Consider the following 19,169-nt stretch of genomic DNA (forward strand, 5'->3'; position numbering starts at 1 on the left):
CTATATATATATATATATATATATAGGAATTAAAAAATGTTTAGAACAGATATGTTAAATAAATGATATATCTTTTTGTACGGTCTAGGCGAAGAATTTGAGGTGTTGAAGTGAACATTTTCCATGTTATAATATAATATAAAGAGATCTTGACGTTTGTGCGATTAAATGGCTGTTTAAACGCTTGTTTAATTCATTCAAATATTCGTTGTATACCAGCTAATTAAACGAATAAAGGGATCCTTTGTTGGAACGAGTTAGAACAATTCGATATTTTGTCAGAAGCGTTGCTTCTTCAATCAGTGGCGATCCCATCGAGGGCAATATCAAAGTAATTTCATTTTATCGGGGCAATTCTTCTTTTTTTTTTTCTCCTCGCAACAAAAGCTCGCGTGTCTCTCAACGGAGATGGCAACAGAAATACACGTGACCATTTCTGTCGCAGGAAACGAGATACTGTATCGCGATGAAGCTGGAAATCTTCTGATCTACAATGTCACATCGAGGAAGCCGAGGAAAATCTTAGACTCGAGTAATAACGTGAGTATAACGTGTTTCTCTTCTATTCTTTTGTCCAATGTCAACAGGAAATACTCTACTTGTCGAAAAAATAATCCACTTCTTCCTATTCGATATTTATTTGTACATATGTAGAATTTGAATGATATCGATTGATAACGTCGATTGTGTTATCGTATACGTGACGTTTTAAGATTAATTTAGGTCCAATTTCAAGCTGCGGATTAAACGAACATATGTAGTTCATATAAGCGACATGTTTGATTAAAAAAAAAAAAAAAAAAAAAAAAACACAAATCTGGGGCAATTATCGCGTACAATATATCTGCAATATGATTTACACATGATTTGTTTATGCAGAAATATTGTACGTACAAAAATAGAATCGGGTAGCGAATCTGTTAATAAAATTACGTCGTTCGATTATCTAAATTTTATTTTTATGAAGAGGATTAACGAAATTCTATGTGACATTGCAATAAATTTCGCAAAAAATTCTCTAGAAATATAACGTCGCGGAATTAATATTTATTGTGGTCTACGTTCAATTTTCAGGCGCTGATATCGAGCTTCGATCATCAACTCTCAGCCGACCGAAAATACCTCCTGCTGGCCCTCGACTACCAGAAGGTAAGCTACATTTACGCGGCACATTGAACTAGAATCTGGTCTTTATCGGCGCCAGGAGCTGGCAGAAATGAAAATTTCGCCGTTATGATGCCGCGGATGGGCCGGAACTGCGAATAAATTTCGAACAGACTGACCGACGAAATTATCTCGTTTGATAGGTTTCGATCAATACTCGCACCTGCTAGTCATTTACATCGGCGGACAAAAGTGGACCAACGATAGGCGAATTGCAAAATCGTTTCTAACATACGTGAAAAAAATAGTAAAAGTAGCTGGAAGAAAACTTGAATGCAAACAAGAAGTAAAAAGAAGAAAATTAAGCAAACTCTCGGCGATGAAGATGAACGATCCTCTCGCGATGAGTTCGATGAATTTAATTCGAGTTCCGGTTTCAAACTTTTCCACTGATTCTAGTGGAACCAAGAATTCCGTTTTTCAAGTTTTCTTTCGTCCGAGGGAATTGAGGATTCATTTTCAGAAGTTTTTCTTCGTTAAGCCGAGCTAGGCGATTCCATTTTTCGAATCTCCTTTATTAAGGCGACCCACAACCGAGTTTTGGATGTATGTAAATATGCCAAACTTCACGAGCCATTTTCTTCCAAACTACTTATCCAAATTGTACGACTTACGCTCGAACAAAATTTTGCCGTTCTATTCAAAAAGTCAGAATTCACGATAAAACATCGACTCATCATGTTTATTGTCAATTTAATATCAAATTAACTTGTATATTTTAATTCTCTTGGTCTCGGGAAAATTTATCCACTTGCAGTTCTCATCATCGTAATCGAGTAAAATTTCTCCAATCTCGCTATTTTACCAAGATTTACATCGACATAAAGAAATAACCCTTTTTCCCAATTTTTCAAGCGTGAGTTTCTTTAACCCTTGTACAAGTATAATTGCCATTCTTTTATTATATTTATTTCACGAAATGCGAATCAACTTATTCACGATTCAATTTATTACTGTAGCAAGATTTACGGAGAAAAGCCAGCTCTTTCTCTTATTTTTGAATTATGACTTGTTCTTTTAACCGCTGACCTATAGTTTTCATTCTTCGAGGAACTTCGTTCACTGTTGCAAGACGGGAATTTCATTTGGCGCATTACATCGGCAACTTCGTTTCTTAGCAAGTTTAGCGCATCGATCAGACTGTAGACGTTGGCGTACGTTTCGATCTGAATGTGTAACAAGATAATGGCCATTATGGACTCGTTGTTACGGTTCTCCATTTCCTGGTGACTGCATCCGGTGTATAGCGATCGTATTCGAGCCGGTTTACAAGGGAAAATAAAAGGGCCTCCTTGCTGCGCTATAACGCGGGACAGTTGTTTTATCACCCTTGAAGTTTACATTTGCATTTAAATGAATGGAAAGCCGACGCGGCGACGAGAATAGGATCCGTGCTTTTTTTTCGGCCTTGGTTACCGTGAAAACGGTTGGACCTGCGGATTATTTGAAATTCACCGGTTTGGCCGTGGAAAAACACCGAATTTCGTTTTGAGGTTTCGATACCGTTTTTCCGCTAACACCTGTCGGTTTGCTTGCTTCGCAAACTCAATTACGTATCTCGTTATTGGAAAATAATTGCGCGATTTGACGCGTTGCATATGAACGCGATCAGCTCGATTTACACTATCGAAACAGGAGCATAACAAAAAAAAATGGAAGTAAAACGTAAAGCAAATAAAAGGTACGGGGGAAATTTATAATGAAAATGATACTTTTTTTAATTCGTTCGAATTCAACGAGTAAACGAAATTTCTTCTCGCTGTTAAGTACACGCTGGATTTCTACGCGATTCTCAAATTTTATTAATATAACCAAGCAAATGGAACATTGGAATATTATTTAGATTTTTCCGCGTTACGTGGATTTTCTGTGTTTTTTGTACTTTGAAATTTTTATTGTAAATCTATAGAAATCCGTAGTGCTCCGTTGAATATTCGCATATTTTAGCCGATTTGTAGCAGATAAACGTTGGCGAAAAATACGTAAGAGCGTTGTCCGGGTACTTTCGAGAAACAGTATATTTATTTAATTCTGATCCGCTTTCCGGATGTTATTTGGAACAATTTCTATGGCGTTATTTCTAGCGCGACTTTTCTGCTAGCCGAAAGCAAGCCAATTTTTCGATGTTTCCGCGCGAACGAGGATTATCAAGTTTCCAAGTTATATCGAGGCTGGGAAAGTTTGCCGCGCGTATCACCAGCTATAGCGAGTAGACTTTTAGCCCGTATCGAACGCATCGTGTGTGGCCTAGTTCGCCGCTAATAAACCGGAGAATGTGCCAGAAATTACGACTCTCGAATATTTTTGAATCGACTTGTCGATGCAGCATGAACTTCCTTCTCTGTTACTTTACTCGTGCAACTTACTTCTCAAAATCGACTGTGCCAAAATTGGGTCCAACTCCAGCTTGGGTTAAGGTTAGCAGCTTACGATCAGACCTCTCGACCAACGTTTCAATCTTTTCTTTCCAACCAGCGATGCTCGAGGACGACACGAGATGCGAGATCGATTTGAAATTTCGAATTTTTTCGTTTCATTCGTCGTCAACCATTATTTGTAAAAGAAAAACGAAACATATATTTCGGTCGTACATCTGTGACGTGAAAATTGCGAAAGTTCGTAAAAATTGAAACCGATCAATTCAATTCTTCTACACGTGAATTATCGAAAACTCGAAGTTATCTCTGGTTGCCACTGGTCCTATTAGATTCCGTTAAGACGCCGTGTGTGCCACTCGACGCAAATAGCAAAGTGATCATCGATGACGAATGCGACCATACGCAGAATGTTGTTGGGACACGTGTTCCACTGTAATTCCTAGCGCAGAATGCCAAAGCACGGTGTGCGTGGAACAGATACACACCAAATACCATATAATGCCTGACATGCATAGCGCCTACGCATGCGATGGTTCTGGCTTCCTAGTCTCCTCTCGCCATTCAGCACCACGCATAATCGACCAACAGGAGGTAGGTACCATCCTACACACTGCGTCGGCCCAATTGCATACATTATAGGCCACTGTATCCCAAATCTCTTCTACCCTTCAGCCCTGTCTCGCAGTTACACCTCTCTCCACTTATCTGGTTCTCACAGTATTTCTCTCGGAAGAACAGTCCTTTTGTTTTCTCTAATTTTATGCGTTTCTGTGGAACGTGCGCTTTATCAGTAGTGTACGTGGTTTACTTAGCCAGTTGAGTGTTAGGCGAGAACGTTAGTCGAATATAAAACGCCAACACGTAAAATGTAAAATACGAAATATAATGGAAGAAGTCGAACAACGATGAATATTTATGTATTCATGAATACTTTTGTAATTGTGTAATAGTGTTTTTCTAACGACGTATATTACCGTCGTAGTTTTTCTTATTTCTACAGTTCTTGCTATAATTCTGAACTAGCTTCTCACAGACCTCGAACGCGTTGAGAATTTTCCAAATTTAAACTGAACGCGATTATCTAATTTAATCGAAGTAGAACGTCGTAATTATAGTTCCAAATGCGTTTTCATATCCAGTAGAATTAATTTCGAGTGGAAAGAACGAGAGAGGTAGCTTTAAACTTTCGGCTGGCACTGTGTTTGCTCGGGCCACTGTGAATGCAAAACGAAACAGCGAAAGAAGAAAGGGAAACCGAAACTCTATCCTTGACACGAGACACCCGAATCACGTTCATTCGTCGATCGAAAGGCAAAAAGTTCAGCGGATCACGTGGACATCCACGACGATTTGCATCGAAGTGGCGTGTTTATCGTAGACGGTTCGTTAAGGAGCGGCACGAGGACAGGATGGATCCTCCGGTTGGAAATCCAGCTGGCCTGCACGGTCGTACATAACTCAGGATTTCACGTGCAGCGGTAACAGGACGGTCCGCGGATCGTTGCCACTGTACACGCAGGTCGTGGAACCGAAATGCTGGGGCACGGTTCGCGTACAAATGTTGCGAAACTAGGAGCTGAAGAGTAGAGGGGCGGCGAGGGGAGGAGAAGACTGCGGGGGTTGCTGGCGAAATGCAGACAAATAGGAAAAGAAGAGGACACGGACTGGATGAAGGGAGGCTGGCAGTGGTACGGGCGACAAAACGAAGAGAAGAGGCGGAGGCGAGAGCGCAGCCGGTGCAACGTGATTCTAAAATAAATCTATTGGATTTTGAATTTGAATACGGGACACGAGCGCGGCCGACGTTGTATTACGTACAGGAACACGAATAGAGGCCGTCTAAACAGCTCACAGATATTGCTTTTTGAAACGTACACAGGGCCTGGTGCGCGCTCGATATATGCACGTCGATTGGCGTGCTGAATTTTTTATCTGCAAGGCGAAAGAGCGCGTGGTAATTTCGCTCGATGTACGTGTCGATTGGAAAATATTACAGCTTCGTGTTTGAGTTTGTTGGAAGGTTCATGACATGATTAAGAACGATTGCTATCTTTTTTCGTTGAGAGAAAGAGAGAGGGAGAGAGAGAGAGAGAGAGAGAGAGTTACAATTTACAGCTGGCAATGTTTATTTTAGAATTAATTTCACCGATGTCATATAATAACGAGATTTATCGCCTGTCGAGCTACACATGACGTTTTAAACGTCAATTGTGTAAATAGAAATTTGGAAATTTTTTTAAGGAAACAGTTGAGCACTAGGACACGTTCATAGGGTAAAAATCTCATATCTAGTGGTGGATACGGTTTGTGTTTTCTTAAAGGACGACAAGGAACGTATAATTTTTATTTGTAATTTCGCCGCTGGATCAAAGTCGGTCAGAAGCAAGCAAATGGCCGGATACTTTCTAGAGTTATATATATATATATATATGAAATCGAAGCGGAGTATCGGTTTTCGAAGGAAGAACTCGGTGTTCTCCACGAATTTTATACGACCCTCGAGGCGTTCTTTAGCGTCTCATCGTCAAAGGATCGCCTGTAATGAGGCCTGCCCCGAGCACTGTCCTGTTTCTCGAAATCCTCTTAATTCGCGCCGGAATAGTCATTTCCAACGATTCCCTTCAGGTACTTGCTCCAGTTTCACAACTGCGAATATCTCGATCGCTTCCTCCTTCTCGTTTCTTTATCCGTTTATATTTTTCGCTCTATTCTCAATAGTTTCGTGGCGCGGACTTTTATTTGCCAACGCTATCTACGGTGCATCGAATAATTTCGTAGACGTTGGTCTAAAAAAAGTTTCGTCCTTATGATACGTAGACGGGCAGAATCGAAGAAAGTTTCGGGATTAAAAAGAAGCGCGACGAACGGTGCTCGGGGCGATATTAGTTAAAGGAATTTCAAGGGACTGTATTTACGATATCGCCGTGTGATTGCGAGGGAAGCAGCCATCGCGGTAAGCTGTTTGGTCTACCCTTCTGGACGATACGAAGCAGCTGCCGTTGAAATGCACGCGGAGACCAACCAGCGGTTCTCAGCTCTCTCGAATATACCTCGTCGAATACTAATGCGAGGTTTGAAATTCGTTCAGCTTTCCGTGCACGAGCCCGAACGAGTCCTCCCCGCGGTCCTTTTACTCGTTTTCCAATTGAAATTACGAGCCCTCGATGAGCGTGATGTCCGATTCCACGGCTGTACAGCTTGATCCAATATTGGCTGACTTTTCAACCACATTGCGTCTTTGTTGCGTTTCAAGGTAAATACGAGCGTGGATGCGATGGTTTCAGAATTCGTTTAATGCCGTTGTTAATGGCCGTGTGTGTTTGAGGCTGATTCGAGGATTTCATTTGTAGGTTTTAGACGCCGTTGGAATACACAGTACGGTAAGCAATTTTGCACGTTTGTTTTATCAAATATGATCTCATATTCTTGAATCGATATACGAAAATAACAGCCTAGGTTGGATTCTTTTTGTTGCTGTTTTTCTTGCATTCGCGTGTCTTAAGTACGAATTGTAGATTCAATTATAGGTTAGATAAAAATCACGAAATAAGCAAGTAGGTTAGGTTAGGATTGTTCTCTTGGCGTCTTGTATTTGCGTAGCTTAAGAGTATACCGAGAATTTAATTACAGATTGGAGGACAATCGTGAAATAGATAAGTAGATTAGGTTAGCATTCTTTTATTGGTGTCTTGTGTCCACGTAGCTTAAAAGTAACTCGAGGATTTAATTATAAGGTAGATAAGAATCGTCAAATAAGCAAGTAGGTTAGGTTAGAATTCTTTTATTACTGTCTTGTATTTGTGTAGTTTAAGAGACAATTTGAGGATTTAATTATAGGTTAGATAGATATCATCAAGCAAATAAGTAGGTTAGGTTAGAATACTATTTATTTGTCTCTTGTATTTGTATTTTTTAAGAACGAACCAAAGATTGGATTACAGGTTATGTAAATGTCGTCAAATAAATATCAGAGTAATCAGCTTTGTACTTTCGCTGCTAAATATAATTTGATGCTCTTTAGTTGGTATGTGAAGATGATAAGTCAGATTAGAAACGAGGTGTCTAACAAGGCGATTTCTTTTCCTCGGTCTTTTGATATTAAAAGGGGGGCGGGAAGTTGGAGTAATGGGAGTGGGCACGGCATTACCGGCACGCAATTAATCATAGTGATTAATGCCATCCTGTGCAGCAATTAATGCGTGTAATTAATGACAAATGTTATTATTATCGCCGAGTCACTCGGAGTGAACGATCAGACGTAGTTAAGTGAGCCTCCTCACGAGCGAACGAGCAAACTCATCGATTAATTCGATACGTAAACTCGACCCACAGATCGACAATATCACATTGCATTAATCTTTCAATTTCCATAACTCAGATTGTTCATTTCTATCTTTATTGATACGATCGAACATGACATCTTTACACGTATTATATCCTCTGGATCCAAATGGCTATTCGTGCTTCGTACTAATCTTCTACTAAACGTATGTTTGCAATAAATGTTTCATCATTTCTGTACACATTTCCATATTCCAAATTTCGCCGATATAATCACGACAGTCGTGTTCCATTACAACCCTAATGAAATCTTCTAATGTTTCGTGTAACGCGCGTAACATATAGATACGAAATCTTTTTTTATGTAAATATTCGACTACTTTGATCAGCGTAACAACGAAGATGATGTACCATAACGGTGCCAATGACATTTTCAAACAATTTCTCGCGTACAAGATAGATACGAAATCCGTTTTATGCTAAATATTCAACTACTTTCGTGAATCGATGGTATCGGAATATTAGGAAAATCGGTACAAGCGAGAGGCCCCCCTGTATCAGATGAATCGCATAAATAAATTAATCAAAGAACGTGGATTGTACGTGGCAATCAGCGATCGAAACGCGGCCTCTTTGGTTCGCGGTAAATAAACGCGCGCGCGTCAGCTGGAAAAATAATACTAATTGGAGCGAGGGAAGCGCACAATGGCCGTCTAATGAATTTCCGGTTGCGAGTGTACACGCGTAGACAAGTTTGCTGATTATTGGAATTTTCCATGCGCAGGTTAGCGCCGACAGACAGACAGGGAGGAATAGGGTAAACCAACACAAAAAAGGAGGAAGATAAAAGGATAGGTAGAGCGAGAAAGAGGGTGGCACACGACTGAACACGAATAGAAAGGTCGCCTCGTGGCAAAAAGGAAAGCTACGAAAGAGAATATTGCTGTGCCACCATCCGGTCCTTGCATCATTAGAGGATGCTCCTCCGCTTGCATGATACCATGTCACGTTGCTGGCTGCATAATGTGTACCTTCTGCGTGGAGTTTTATCTTGCGACGTGTATCGCGCGCATTTAATGAAGTCACGCCGACAAGTTTCAAACACCCATGGCGGAAAATCGGTCTCGTGCCGCGATCTCTGCTCGTTAACGCCGTGTGCCATCCCCTTGGTTGCTCGCATTTTCCTTTCTTCGCTTTCCTACAGCACCCTGCTCCGTGTTTTCTTTCGTCTTTTTTTTTTCTGGTATAAGAAAAAGTATTTATCGGAGGTTTACCGTAAAAAGAGCTGTTTGACACGGTTTCTTATGGTAGTCTGCGTGATAGATCGGTTTAGGGATGTTTCGTACAGCGTAGTTTCGGATCTCGTTTTGCAGGCTTTTGAAAAATTTAGAGATTATTGGTACCTTGTTAACGGACTATAGATATTAGGTTTTTCTTTCGCAAACGTGTTTTTTTTATAAGAGTGCAGCTTCATACAAACGCGAAGCCAAGTCTGTGAAGTGTCGCGGTGTTTATCTCGACAGAACAAAATGGATCGTACGCAATTCGACAAAATAATGTCAAACAAAAAACGTTGTACGTTTATTATTTCCTCATAAAACGAAAGAAACTTTTTAGACAACCTAATATTCTAATTATGCTAATTCATATTCTTAGGGATACGATTAAAAACATGGAACTTGGGTAGGAGAATATTTGCATTGTTCTATCTAGTAAATTTTAACTAGCGCTATACTTTGAGATTCTCCGTAAATTTGTTGGTGGTCTACTAGCGAGAAATTGCCAAAATTCTCGAATAAAGCGCTAACTCGAGCAACTAACTGAACGCCAATTTTTTCGATATTAAAATAAATGGAACAGGTCGAGGTAAAGAATTCGCGATCGCTTGCAGGTGCTTTCGTCTTTTAAGCACGAGAATTCAGGCTTACTTTTGCGTGAAACTGTACGGTGGAGGGGGAGGAGGGGCAGAAAATCGCGCGTTATTTTGTAGCAGCGGAACGATAAACGTCGGATGTCGTTATAATGCAGCATAGTCGGTTATCAGCGCATACTCCCCCGACACGATGTTTACACAATGCGTCGTCGTGCTTTTTGCACGTCCAATAAATGTTGCCGTGTGCCCGGCATTAATCATAACGCCGATCAAATTGCAATAAACGCTGGGGAAATAAAAAAGACGTCGACACATAGCGTTCTATCGTACGAATCCAATAACTTGGATCGCTAAAATCTCATTTGCATCCAACGGTATGATACATTTACAATTATTGCGATTTTATTAAAAAAAAAAAAAGTAAAAAATAAAAAAAAGCAGCGTGCCAAGTTAATTTACCAGCGTCCAAATTTTACGCTATGCGTGTATTCACGCATTCAAATCAATTTCAATATAAAAGTTTTACTTCGTTGCATTCGATTACTATCCATACTGATTCGTGAAAATGTTCGATCGCTTTAAGCGTCGTTTAGATTTTCCTCGTGTTCTCGGATTGACATAATTCTTTTCTATTGTATCTTACTGACACGACATTTTCTAATCCTCTTTGTTTCCGAATATTAGCTTGTTCGAAATGTTTCTTTCGTTTTATAAGGAAATAATATACGCATAATGGTTTTTGTTTTATATTAGTTTATCGAATTATGCAAGATAAAAATAGAAATAGAACGAATTGGATCATACCTAATTCAATAAAATAATATAGAACAGAAATTGTCGTTCGTTTATTATCACCTTATGGAACGAAAGAAACTTTTCGGACAACCTAATACATCTCAGAACGCGCGAATGAACGTATCATTCTGTTTGCAGAAAAAGATGCAAAATCATAATGGTTACACAATCGGTACAAACGTACGTTTGTACGTTCTAAATTTATCCTCTAAATAACGTTTAGAACGCTTTTAGTCCTCAATTCGCACGATCCAGATATCGTTCACGATCCACTTTTGATTCACCAGGGAACACTTGTTCCTTCTACGAAGTCCAAAGGATAGAGTGTCCCTTAGACGTTTTCAAAGGTATCCATTAAGCGCGGAACAGCTAAATGACGAGCAGGGAGGCTATAAAGCTCCGTGTACCTGGTTCTCAACCGATGACCATGAAGATTTAACACTTCTGGTCATCGCAAAGAAGCGCCGTCTTATTTATTCAACGCACATCCACTTTATAGAATCGGATCACATAGCTTTTGTTCAAAGTCAACTCTAATCTGGTCACGTTGTCCTGTAAAATCGGTTGCAGATGATACGAGTAATCACCCTTTCTTTTTCTTTTTCTTTTTTAACTTTTTGTGGTCGCCTGAACGAAAGAAACGTCCGTCAGGTGGATTGGAAACGTTTTATATTCCGTTTTACGATTTTGCAATTGTAGGACGAATGATCGGAGAGCAAAAGGAGAATTTCGATGGAATAGGTTTTATACTAGCAATTTGTGTGTGATTTCGTGGATCGTTGATGGGATTAGGGATGGCGGAAGCAGCGATTGGATCGTACGAGGGTCATTTTGTCGGTTGAAACTTCCATAGAGGAATTTGTGTTTGTAAGCGAGGTAGAAGAGGTTGGATTCTCGGTTTACTCGCATCCTCGAGTCTTGCGACCGTGTCGTAGATTGCAAGTGCATTGGAGAAGAAATCTCGAGGCGAACCTGTGATCGTCACACTGCTTAAAATAATTAGAGGATTTCTTTCCTGTCTATTTCATCTTTATATCCACCCATTGTGTCCGTATATTCGCTCTAAATGATTGCATCACGGTGTGTGCTTATCACGACAGAGTAGGCAATTTTCATAAACGCTTCTTGGGTCTGTACGTTTGTCTTCAACGATCGCATCGTGGTCAATCTTCGTCGCAGCAAGTGTTCTTCCATTTGCAGCGATATCCATGGAAATAAAACGCTTTATCCATGTCCGATTGGATGAAAAGATTGTGAAGAACTCCTTGTTCAACATAATCGAACATCGTTGGATCGTAACATAGACTACTGTAGGATTTTACTACTAAAATTAGTTTATTAACAATAAATTGATTAAACAGGAAACGTAACGACGGTTGTTTAACGTGAACTAATTACAATAACGTATTATAATTAAGACAGCTAGATAGTTAACACGAAGCTATCTCTACCAAAACCAGTGAAAATGACTGGTCTTTAAAAAATACGTAACAATAGAATATTTGTATATTTATAGATTTATTGCTTTCTTACAGAAGCAATTCCATGTTATGTAGTACATTTTTGGTACTATTAATCCATCTGGGACCATCATCCCTAAACGAGGGTTGACACATTTATAAAATTGTAGAACCAGTTATTTTGACTGCTGTGGCATTTCTAGTGTTAGCATCTAGTGATCGATTTGGAATTTTCCTGATAACTGATATCATCATATCGTATGATAATTAATTAAGGATTAGGTCAATTGGGGTTCGATAAACAGATTGCAGGACCCTTTTACACTTTGACGAGTACCAATCATTTTTACTGCTATTGGTATAAGTAGCCTTGATACAAAATTATTTTGAGTGTATAAAAAACAAAATAAAATTCATTATATTATTCTTTTAGTTATCGTTGCGAAAGTGATTACATCATTGCGGAAAAAACTATAACATGAAGTAGGAATTTTAAAACAAAATTGTAAAACCAGTCGATTTGACTGGTGTGGTAATTCTAGTGTTAGTTCGCAACTCTCTTCATCACAGATCCAACGCTCTCTCTCGCGCGGATCACACTCTCTCGACAACGCTAGCAACACTATCTCCCTGACTTCTCGATTCACACTCGATTCTCTGGTTTCTCCACTGACAGTGTTTATAGTTCGCCCGATATCTCCTAGGCCTTTCGCCCACGATACCACACTACATACAACGCGATAAATGTAGGAACAAGGCGATTGAATTTCACGAGCAAATATTTCTCTAACGCGAAAAATCGCGATATACGTAAAAGATTCGTACGAAATTACATCCTCGCCCCGACGAGTAATTATATCGAAGAAAACGATCGATTATTCGTACGCGTCACGGCGGAAAAAGTAAAAGCTGGAACGAAACGCGACGAACAGGAAGAAATAAGCATTTTGCTCGGACTCTTCGAACGAGACGGATCATTTCAAAGCGTAACAGCTGCATCGTGGTGAAAAAAACACTGTCTCATTAATTCACCGCGGGTCGGCCGATTAATTAATCATTACGTTTGTGGGACGTCGGATGAATGAGCCAGCTAGATTGAAAACGTGCTCCAGCCAGCACGTAACTGCAATGAACTATGGGAAACGGATGACCGATCAATTACCGCGGAAACCCTTTGACGGTGGCCACAAAGAACAGCGGACTCGACGCCGCGCCGCGACCCTGGTCGAGGGTGGACGACAAGAAGCCTGTAGCAAAATTCCACCATGGACCCGTCCCCATTAAAATGTCAACGCGATCGAGCGTAACACAAACTGGTTCTGCGCATCGATTTCACCTGAACTCGAATTCTCTTCGTCCCCTTCTTCTGCTGTCCTTTCCTTTTCGCTTTTATTTTTCATTCATACCGATTCCCTTTCTTTCATGTTGCTTTCATCTTCGTTCTGCTATCTCTGATCCTTCTTACTCTCCTAGCTTTTGGCTCTACCAATTCTTCGTTTTTGTTCGTTCGTATATTTTGCTCTATTCGTCGTTCCTCTGCCTCTACCTTTGATCCTTCCGTGATTTTCAACGACATCAATTTTTCATTCTTTTTAATCTTCTCCCCTTTTCATTTTTTCCGATTCCTCTTTTCTCTCATCTTCACGTTGTCCCGATGCTACCTAGCTTTGACTATATTTCAATTATAACGCGGCAATTATTTTTTTCTATTCCACTCTCTCGGTCTTCCTTCATCATCGCCTTTCCCTGTTTCACGACGATGCCTTTCCTGCTTCTGTTTTTTCCTCCTTCGTCCATCCTTGCTTCGAACCTCGCTGTTTCTGTATCCCGCAACCACGCTAATCGATCTTCCCTCTTCTCTGTCGCGTTCCTTCCATTTCTTCTTCGTCTTCCCTCTATTATCTCGCTCTTTCGTTTTTCCGATATCGGTAATATTCGATGGGAATTATTTACGAACCGGTGTTTCCACCGCCGAAGCTCCGGCGTTGAATAGTCGTTTCACCGGTGAATTATACACGGGCTAAATGAGATTACGTATAATTTCTGGTGTACTTTGATTCAGTCCCGACGAATTCCACTTCACTCGGCTGCCTGCCCATTTGCGTTGGGTAACGTTCGAGGAGCTCGGCCGTTCCGCAACACCGAGCCAATTATACGAAGCCTTGGTCGAGTTACTGCTACTTCGCGAGTTCAATGGATTTCAACGATGTTTCATCTTTCGCACACATCCTTGCATCCCACGAGTATACTCCGCTAGCATTACACGCTTGATTGCAATTGACGATGAGATAATGTAGCGCGCAACGTACCTTTTATCTTCCATCAAAGCTTGTCGCAGATTGTCATCATAGACTTGCAGCTGATTTGCTTAAACATCTAATATAAAAGATGAGTTTCTTCCTCGCTGGCAAGACCTTCTGTCGACAATTCCATTATATCTTCCGTGGACCTTGACTTCCAACTGACACGTTGCAGACGGAATGAATAGAAGGAGAACGCGGTAGATGTAATCGGCGAGTGGAATGCCGATAATGAGAACCTTTCAACCTTATCGTCGAAAAGTTTGCCACAGTCTTTCGCTTGCATTCTCATCTTTTTACCACCGCGCTGCACGACTTGTGAATTCTTCTCGAAAGAGTATTCAGTGTGCGAGATCGAATTCTTACGCGTTCGTAAGAAATTCGAAGGGCGACTAGCGCGCGTATAATACGCGAAAGGGAGATACAAAATGTTCAAAGCGTAGTATCTGTTCGTTACGGTATCTTCTCGTTTCTTCAAGCGTATTCGTGGAGATAGAAATTTACGTAAACGAAGAAGAGTGGTCGAAGAAAACACTGTAAGTGCTAAGAAACAAGGTTTTCAGCATCAGGGGAAAGACGCCTTACGCGTTGATGTAGCGTAATCCAAATTGCTGAAAAGGAAAAGTGTATCTATAGAAAACTTCGTATACGCCGTCTCTGGGTTGTAAAGGAAACTAAACGTTCCATTCATTTAGATAGATATCATTCGTTTAAATAGACAGTTCGTTTCTTCGATGGACTATAACGTGGCCCAATTGGAGAAAAATGATCCTGGCTTGAAAAGCGCTGGTAGAAAACACTGCAAGTGCCGAGGAACAGGTTTTTCAAGAGGAAAGGGAAACTTGTGCGTTAACGTAGTTGAAGTTTAGAGAAAAACTACACTGTATTTGTAAAGAATCCTGAATGTGTTTAATCGTAAAGAGAATCCGATATTTCATTCGTTTCAGACAGCTGGCGTTCTTCGAAATAGACAAAAGCCAAGAAACGAGTAACCAACATTTAACAGAGTATAATTTTATGTGCTAGACTAGCAGTGATACTTGTATGTGAATATCAGTATGTGGAAGTTTGTATGTACGCGGTGTCTCGAAAACAAAGGAATGTAAGCCGTTCAGTTAACAGTCCGGTGCGGAAGAAGGTGAGACGCGTGCAAGTGTGTATCGATGAATATCTTTGAAATCGTTTATCGAATAAATATATAACTATCCTAATATAAATTCTAAGTGTTAATTTAGTGTTCCTGTACCATTATTTCGGCAATTAAGATCCAAAATTCTCAACAGTTAATAACAATGTCTTTTAATTTTCTTTGAAAATATTCTCAGCCTATGAGTAACACGTTCGATAACGTATCGACGATTAAACGATCCAAGAGACATCAAGAAGTTGTTGAACTAATCTTAGAATGGATCGATCTTCATTCACTCGCACGATGTTCTCGGCGAAGGACACTGTTTGCCGAAGCCAATCTATCTCGAAGACGAGATCTCGATTCTCGTTTCGCTGATTCCATCTTCTACCGACGTTCTTGCTAATTATGTTCGCGCATGTTGGCATAGTTCTGTCTCGCAGTTTCCTCCTTGGCCCTCTGCTGGGCTGAATTATCGCGCAGACGTTTCAATCACGCCAGTCGATCAAACATTCGCGGCCTTACGTACTATTTACATTATTAGGCGTAGTCTATTTCGCGATTCGGTAGCTGGAGTTTGTAATTGGAACTAGGCAACGAGGCGTTTAAGTGGTAGGAATGGAACAAAATCGTTGGAACAAATGAGAGACGCTGTATATAAAGTTTGGAAATAACCGCGACACAATTACGATTTTTCGTGTTTCTTCGCTCGTTTCGACCGGTTCGTACATATTTTATCGTTGAGGAAGGAATTTAATCGCGAAAATTTGAAGCCAACCGTGAAAAATCTCTCGCATTTCTGTATGAAATGCCGAGATAACTTTGCTTAGATTTTTTCCGCTTGGATGATTTATTAACGCGCAGTGTGTAAAGAGGGAGAACAAAACGAAAAGGAACATCGGTTTTTAAACATTTTCTTCTTTGGGGAGAACCGGTAATAAATAATTAATTTTCAAAATTTTGAGCTTCCAACCGCGAACGAATTTTCCGAGCAAGAAAGCTACTTCAAGCTGCTTTCGTATCGCCGGAAAAATCTAAACTTTTGCTGTACCGGCTAAAAATGGCACTCGTAGGGATATCTAGTCTGTGTCACCTTTTGCTCGAACGATAAAAAATGTTCGTACTCGCATAAGAGTCAACTAAAAAAGACATAAAACACGAGGTTCTTCTCTCGACCGTTACATTTGCTAAAAAATACTCATATAGACGAGCGTAGATCTTCCGTAAAGAGAAATACCTTGTTCAGCAGCGAATACAAAGAAAGTTCGTTTTACGTCGAAACCGAACGAAGAAGCGATAAATTTCGTTTCGAACGGAAGGCAACTGTCTAATTACGCGAGATCCTATCAATTTCGAAATGTAACAGTAACGTTACAATGGCCAACGGACGAAGAAGGTGAAGATCGAATGACGGAGCAGCCGAACCGAACTGCCAAGTTTCCATTAGTTTTAACCAATTTCGAACTTATGTCAGCAGCAAAGGGGGATGCAGTTCTAACGGAATAAACGTGTTCGAAACACCTAATTGGTTTTCGAAAATATTGCGACGAGTTGGATCGAGGCTTGTTTCGTTCGGTTGATTGGCGATGGACCGGTTGCTCGTGAAAGAAACGTTGATCGAGGCAAGTTTCGAAGTTTCTTTCTCTCTTCGGGACGAAACGAAGTGACGAGTATGTCACACCGAGCGAAAATGCTTGGAATCGCTTGCCGTTGTAAGGGTGTAAATCCACGACTCGAAGATTGATTCGATTTAGAGAAAATTGCACGAGATATCTATCGAATCTTTGTTTCTATGTGTCCTTGATCCTTTCCTTCCTTTTCTCTTTGACGTTACCAACTCTGATAAAATCTTCCTTTCACCCCTGATTCTCTCAATCGACGTTTATTCGACCGCCTTCGAATTCGTCAAGGACCAAATGACCAAATTCTCTTTCTTTTTTTTTTTTTTTACGATAAAATTTTCGTCCCGGTTCCTGTCGTACATACGAAAGCTGTAGACCTAAGGCCTCGAGTAATACGATTTCGTACGCGGTCTTGGAATTCTCATATTGTGTACCAGGGGAAGTATTACGTTTCTCGAGGCAGCACGAGCTCCTCGAATAATCATGAAACGCAGCTGCAAATAGCGCAACGACGCTCTTTCTAGGTTTGTTTGTTAGTCGGCTAGTTTCTATGGGGTGGTCGCGTGACATTTACATTCGAGGCAGAACGAGTTATTGCGTTTCGCCGTGGTAGCGAGATTTATAGTTGACGCGTCGCTTAGAGCTATGTACGAGCGCGCGTGCTTTTTCTTTTCTAACGGCTTTGAAAATCGACAGACCAACCGGCGAAGCGTTTTGCTCCATTTTCGATCGCCGGAACAAATAGAAATACAGTCAGCCGGCTTGGTGGTAACCGTGCCACGGGGATATCCAATGGAAAAGTCGAAGGAATCGATCGTTCGTTTTCCCCTAACCTTCTCCGCCGTCTATTCCCATTGTATCTTTGACGTTTATTGTTTAATAAATTTTTCAGAAATTTATGGACTTTATTGTCCGCTCGCTCCTTCCTGCGAGAAGAACCAACCGGCCTGTAAAACGCTAGGAAAGCTAAGAATCGTTTGCGAACGGGATATTTCTGCTGAAATCATTTTATGTCTTTCGTAGTCATCGTCTCTCATCGATAATTGCCGAGCGATTGATTTTTACTGTTCTGTTCCGTTTCACGTTCAGTTGAAACAAAATTAGCATTGTGCAGGAGATATATTTATTTACATGTTCTCCATTCGCTGCAGAGTCAAGCGAAAGATCGTGGAATGTTGAAGATCGTGTTGGCGTTGAAAAATTCGGAGAAAGAAAGTTACAGATTGAATGGGATAGAAATTTCGTGGAAGAATATCAAATACTTTGTGGAAACCCATTGCGCGTGTTAGAATGAGATTTAAGGAATTACACCTCGATGTTTTCAAACTTTATAGCAATCGTAGGATTTAAGCGGAAGAGAAATGTAGTACTAAGCAAATTCTTACAATTCATACCTATTTTCACGATACAATTTCATTCTCAGTTGGAGATTAAAATCGAGTGTCTGATTAAATTTCATTGTCTGTTTGTAATTTAACGTGAATTATACGCATATCGATAATAGCCCTCATAATTAGTATTATTCTCGCTGCGAAGAACAATATTAAACGCGAACAATGCAGCTAAAAGTCGCAGGAGAGGTGTAGGAACGTTATTTTACAATTTTCCTGTAAACATGATAAGCGTGTCTGAGTCAACAAGTACGATTCAATAATGCAAATTGACCGAATACAAGGAAATAAATGTATAAACGAATTAACGGAAGGCTGGCATGGTATTCGTAACTGAATCAGTAATCAGACATTTCGTGTATGTTATGGTCTTTTTACTTTGTAAATGCACGATATTAATGGGTGTCGTATGAATTATCATTGATTTTATTATCACCCTGCAACATGCTCTGCGTGTTGCTAAAATTCCGCACAGAATGTACCAACATTCGTCCGAACGAACCTAAAAGCTAAAAGATGACACGAATAAATTATCGAATCTCACAAATATTAATAAAACGAAAAACCCCTAAGAGGATCTGTTTAACCGGATCTGCTCCCGTCTGATTCGTTTATCAACAGCAATAAGGATGATCTTTACAAGGAATTTCTAATTCTTCGCTTATGAACTTCGCTGTATTAACTTTCCCTGACGTGAAACGTTAAATTAATAATCGATCTTTCTTCTGTCGGATGTTTGCTCGCCTCCTCAAAAAAAAAAAAAAAAAAAAAAAAAA

The 19,169-nt window shown here is 40.2% G+C and overlaps 1 protein-coding gene across 6 annotated transcripts in view; it reads left to right on the forward strand.

The window, feature by feature from the left end:
- LOC100748212 (venom dipeptidyl peptidase 4) overlaps nucleotides 1-19,169 on the forward strand; it is a 310,210-nt gene that overhangs the window by 91,005 nt on the left and 200,036 nt on the right. For all 6 annotated transcript variants that reach the window (XM_033319882.1, XM_012383458.3, XM_012383459.3 and 3 more), the window contains 2 exons: nucleotides 446-540; nucleotides 1,075-1,149. In XM_033319882.1, the coding sequence (XP_033175773.1) occupies nucleotides 446-540; nucleotides 1,075-1,149 (170 nt within the window). The remainder of the gene's footprint in view (nucleotides 1-445; nucleotides 541-1,074; nucleotides 1,150-19,169) is intronic.

Source organism: Bombus impatiens, unplaced genomic scaffold (assembly GCF_000188095.3).
Source record: "Bombus impatiens unplaced genomic scaffold, BIMP_2.2 scf_0217, whole genome shotgun sequence".
Classification (NCBI taxonomy): Eukaryota; Metazoa; Arthropoda; class Insecta; order Hymenoptera; family Apidae; genus Bombus; species Bombus impatiens.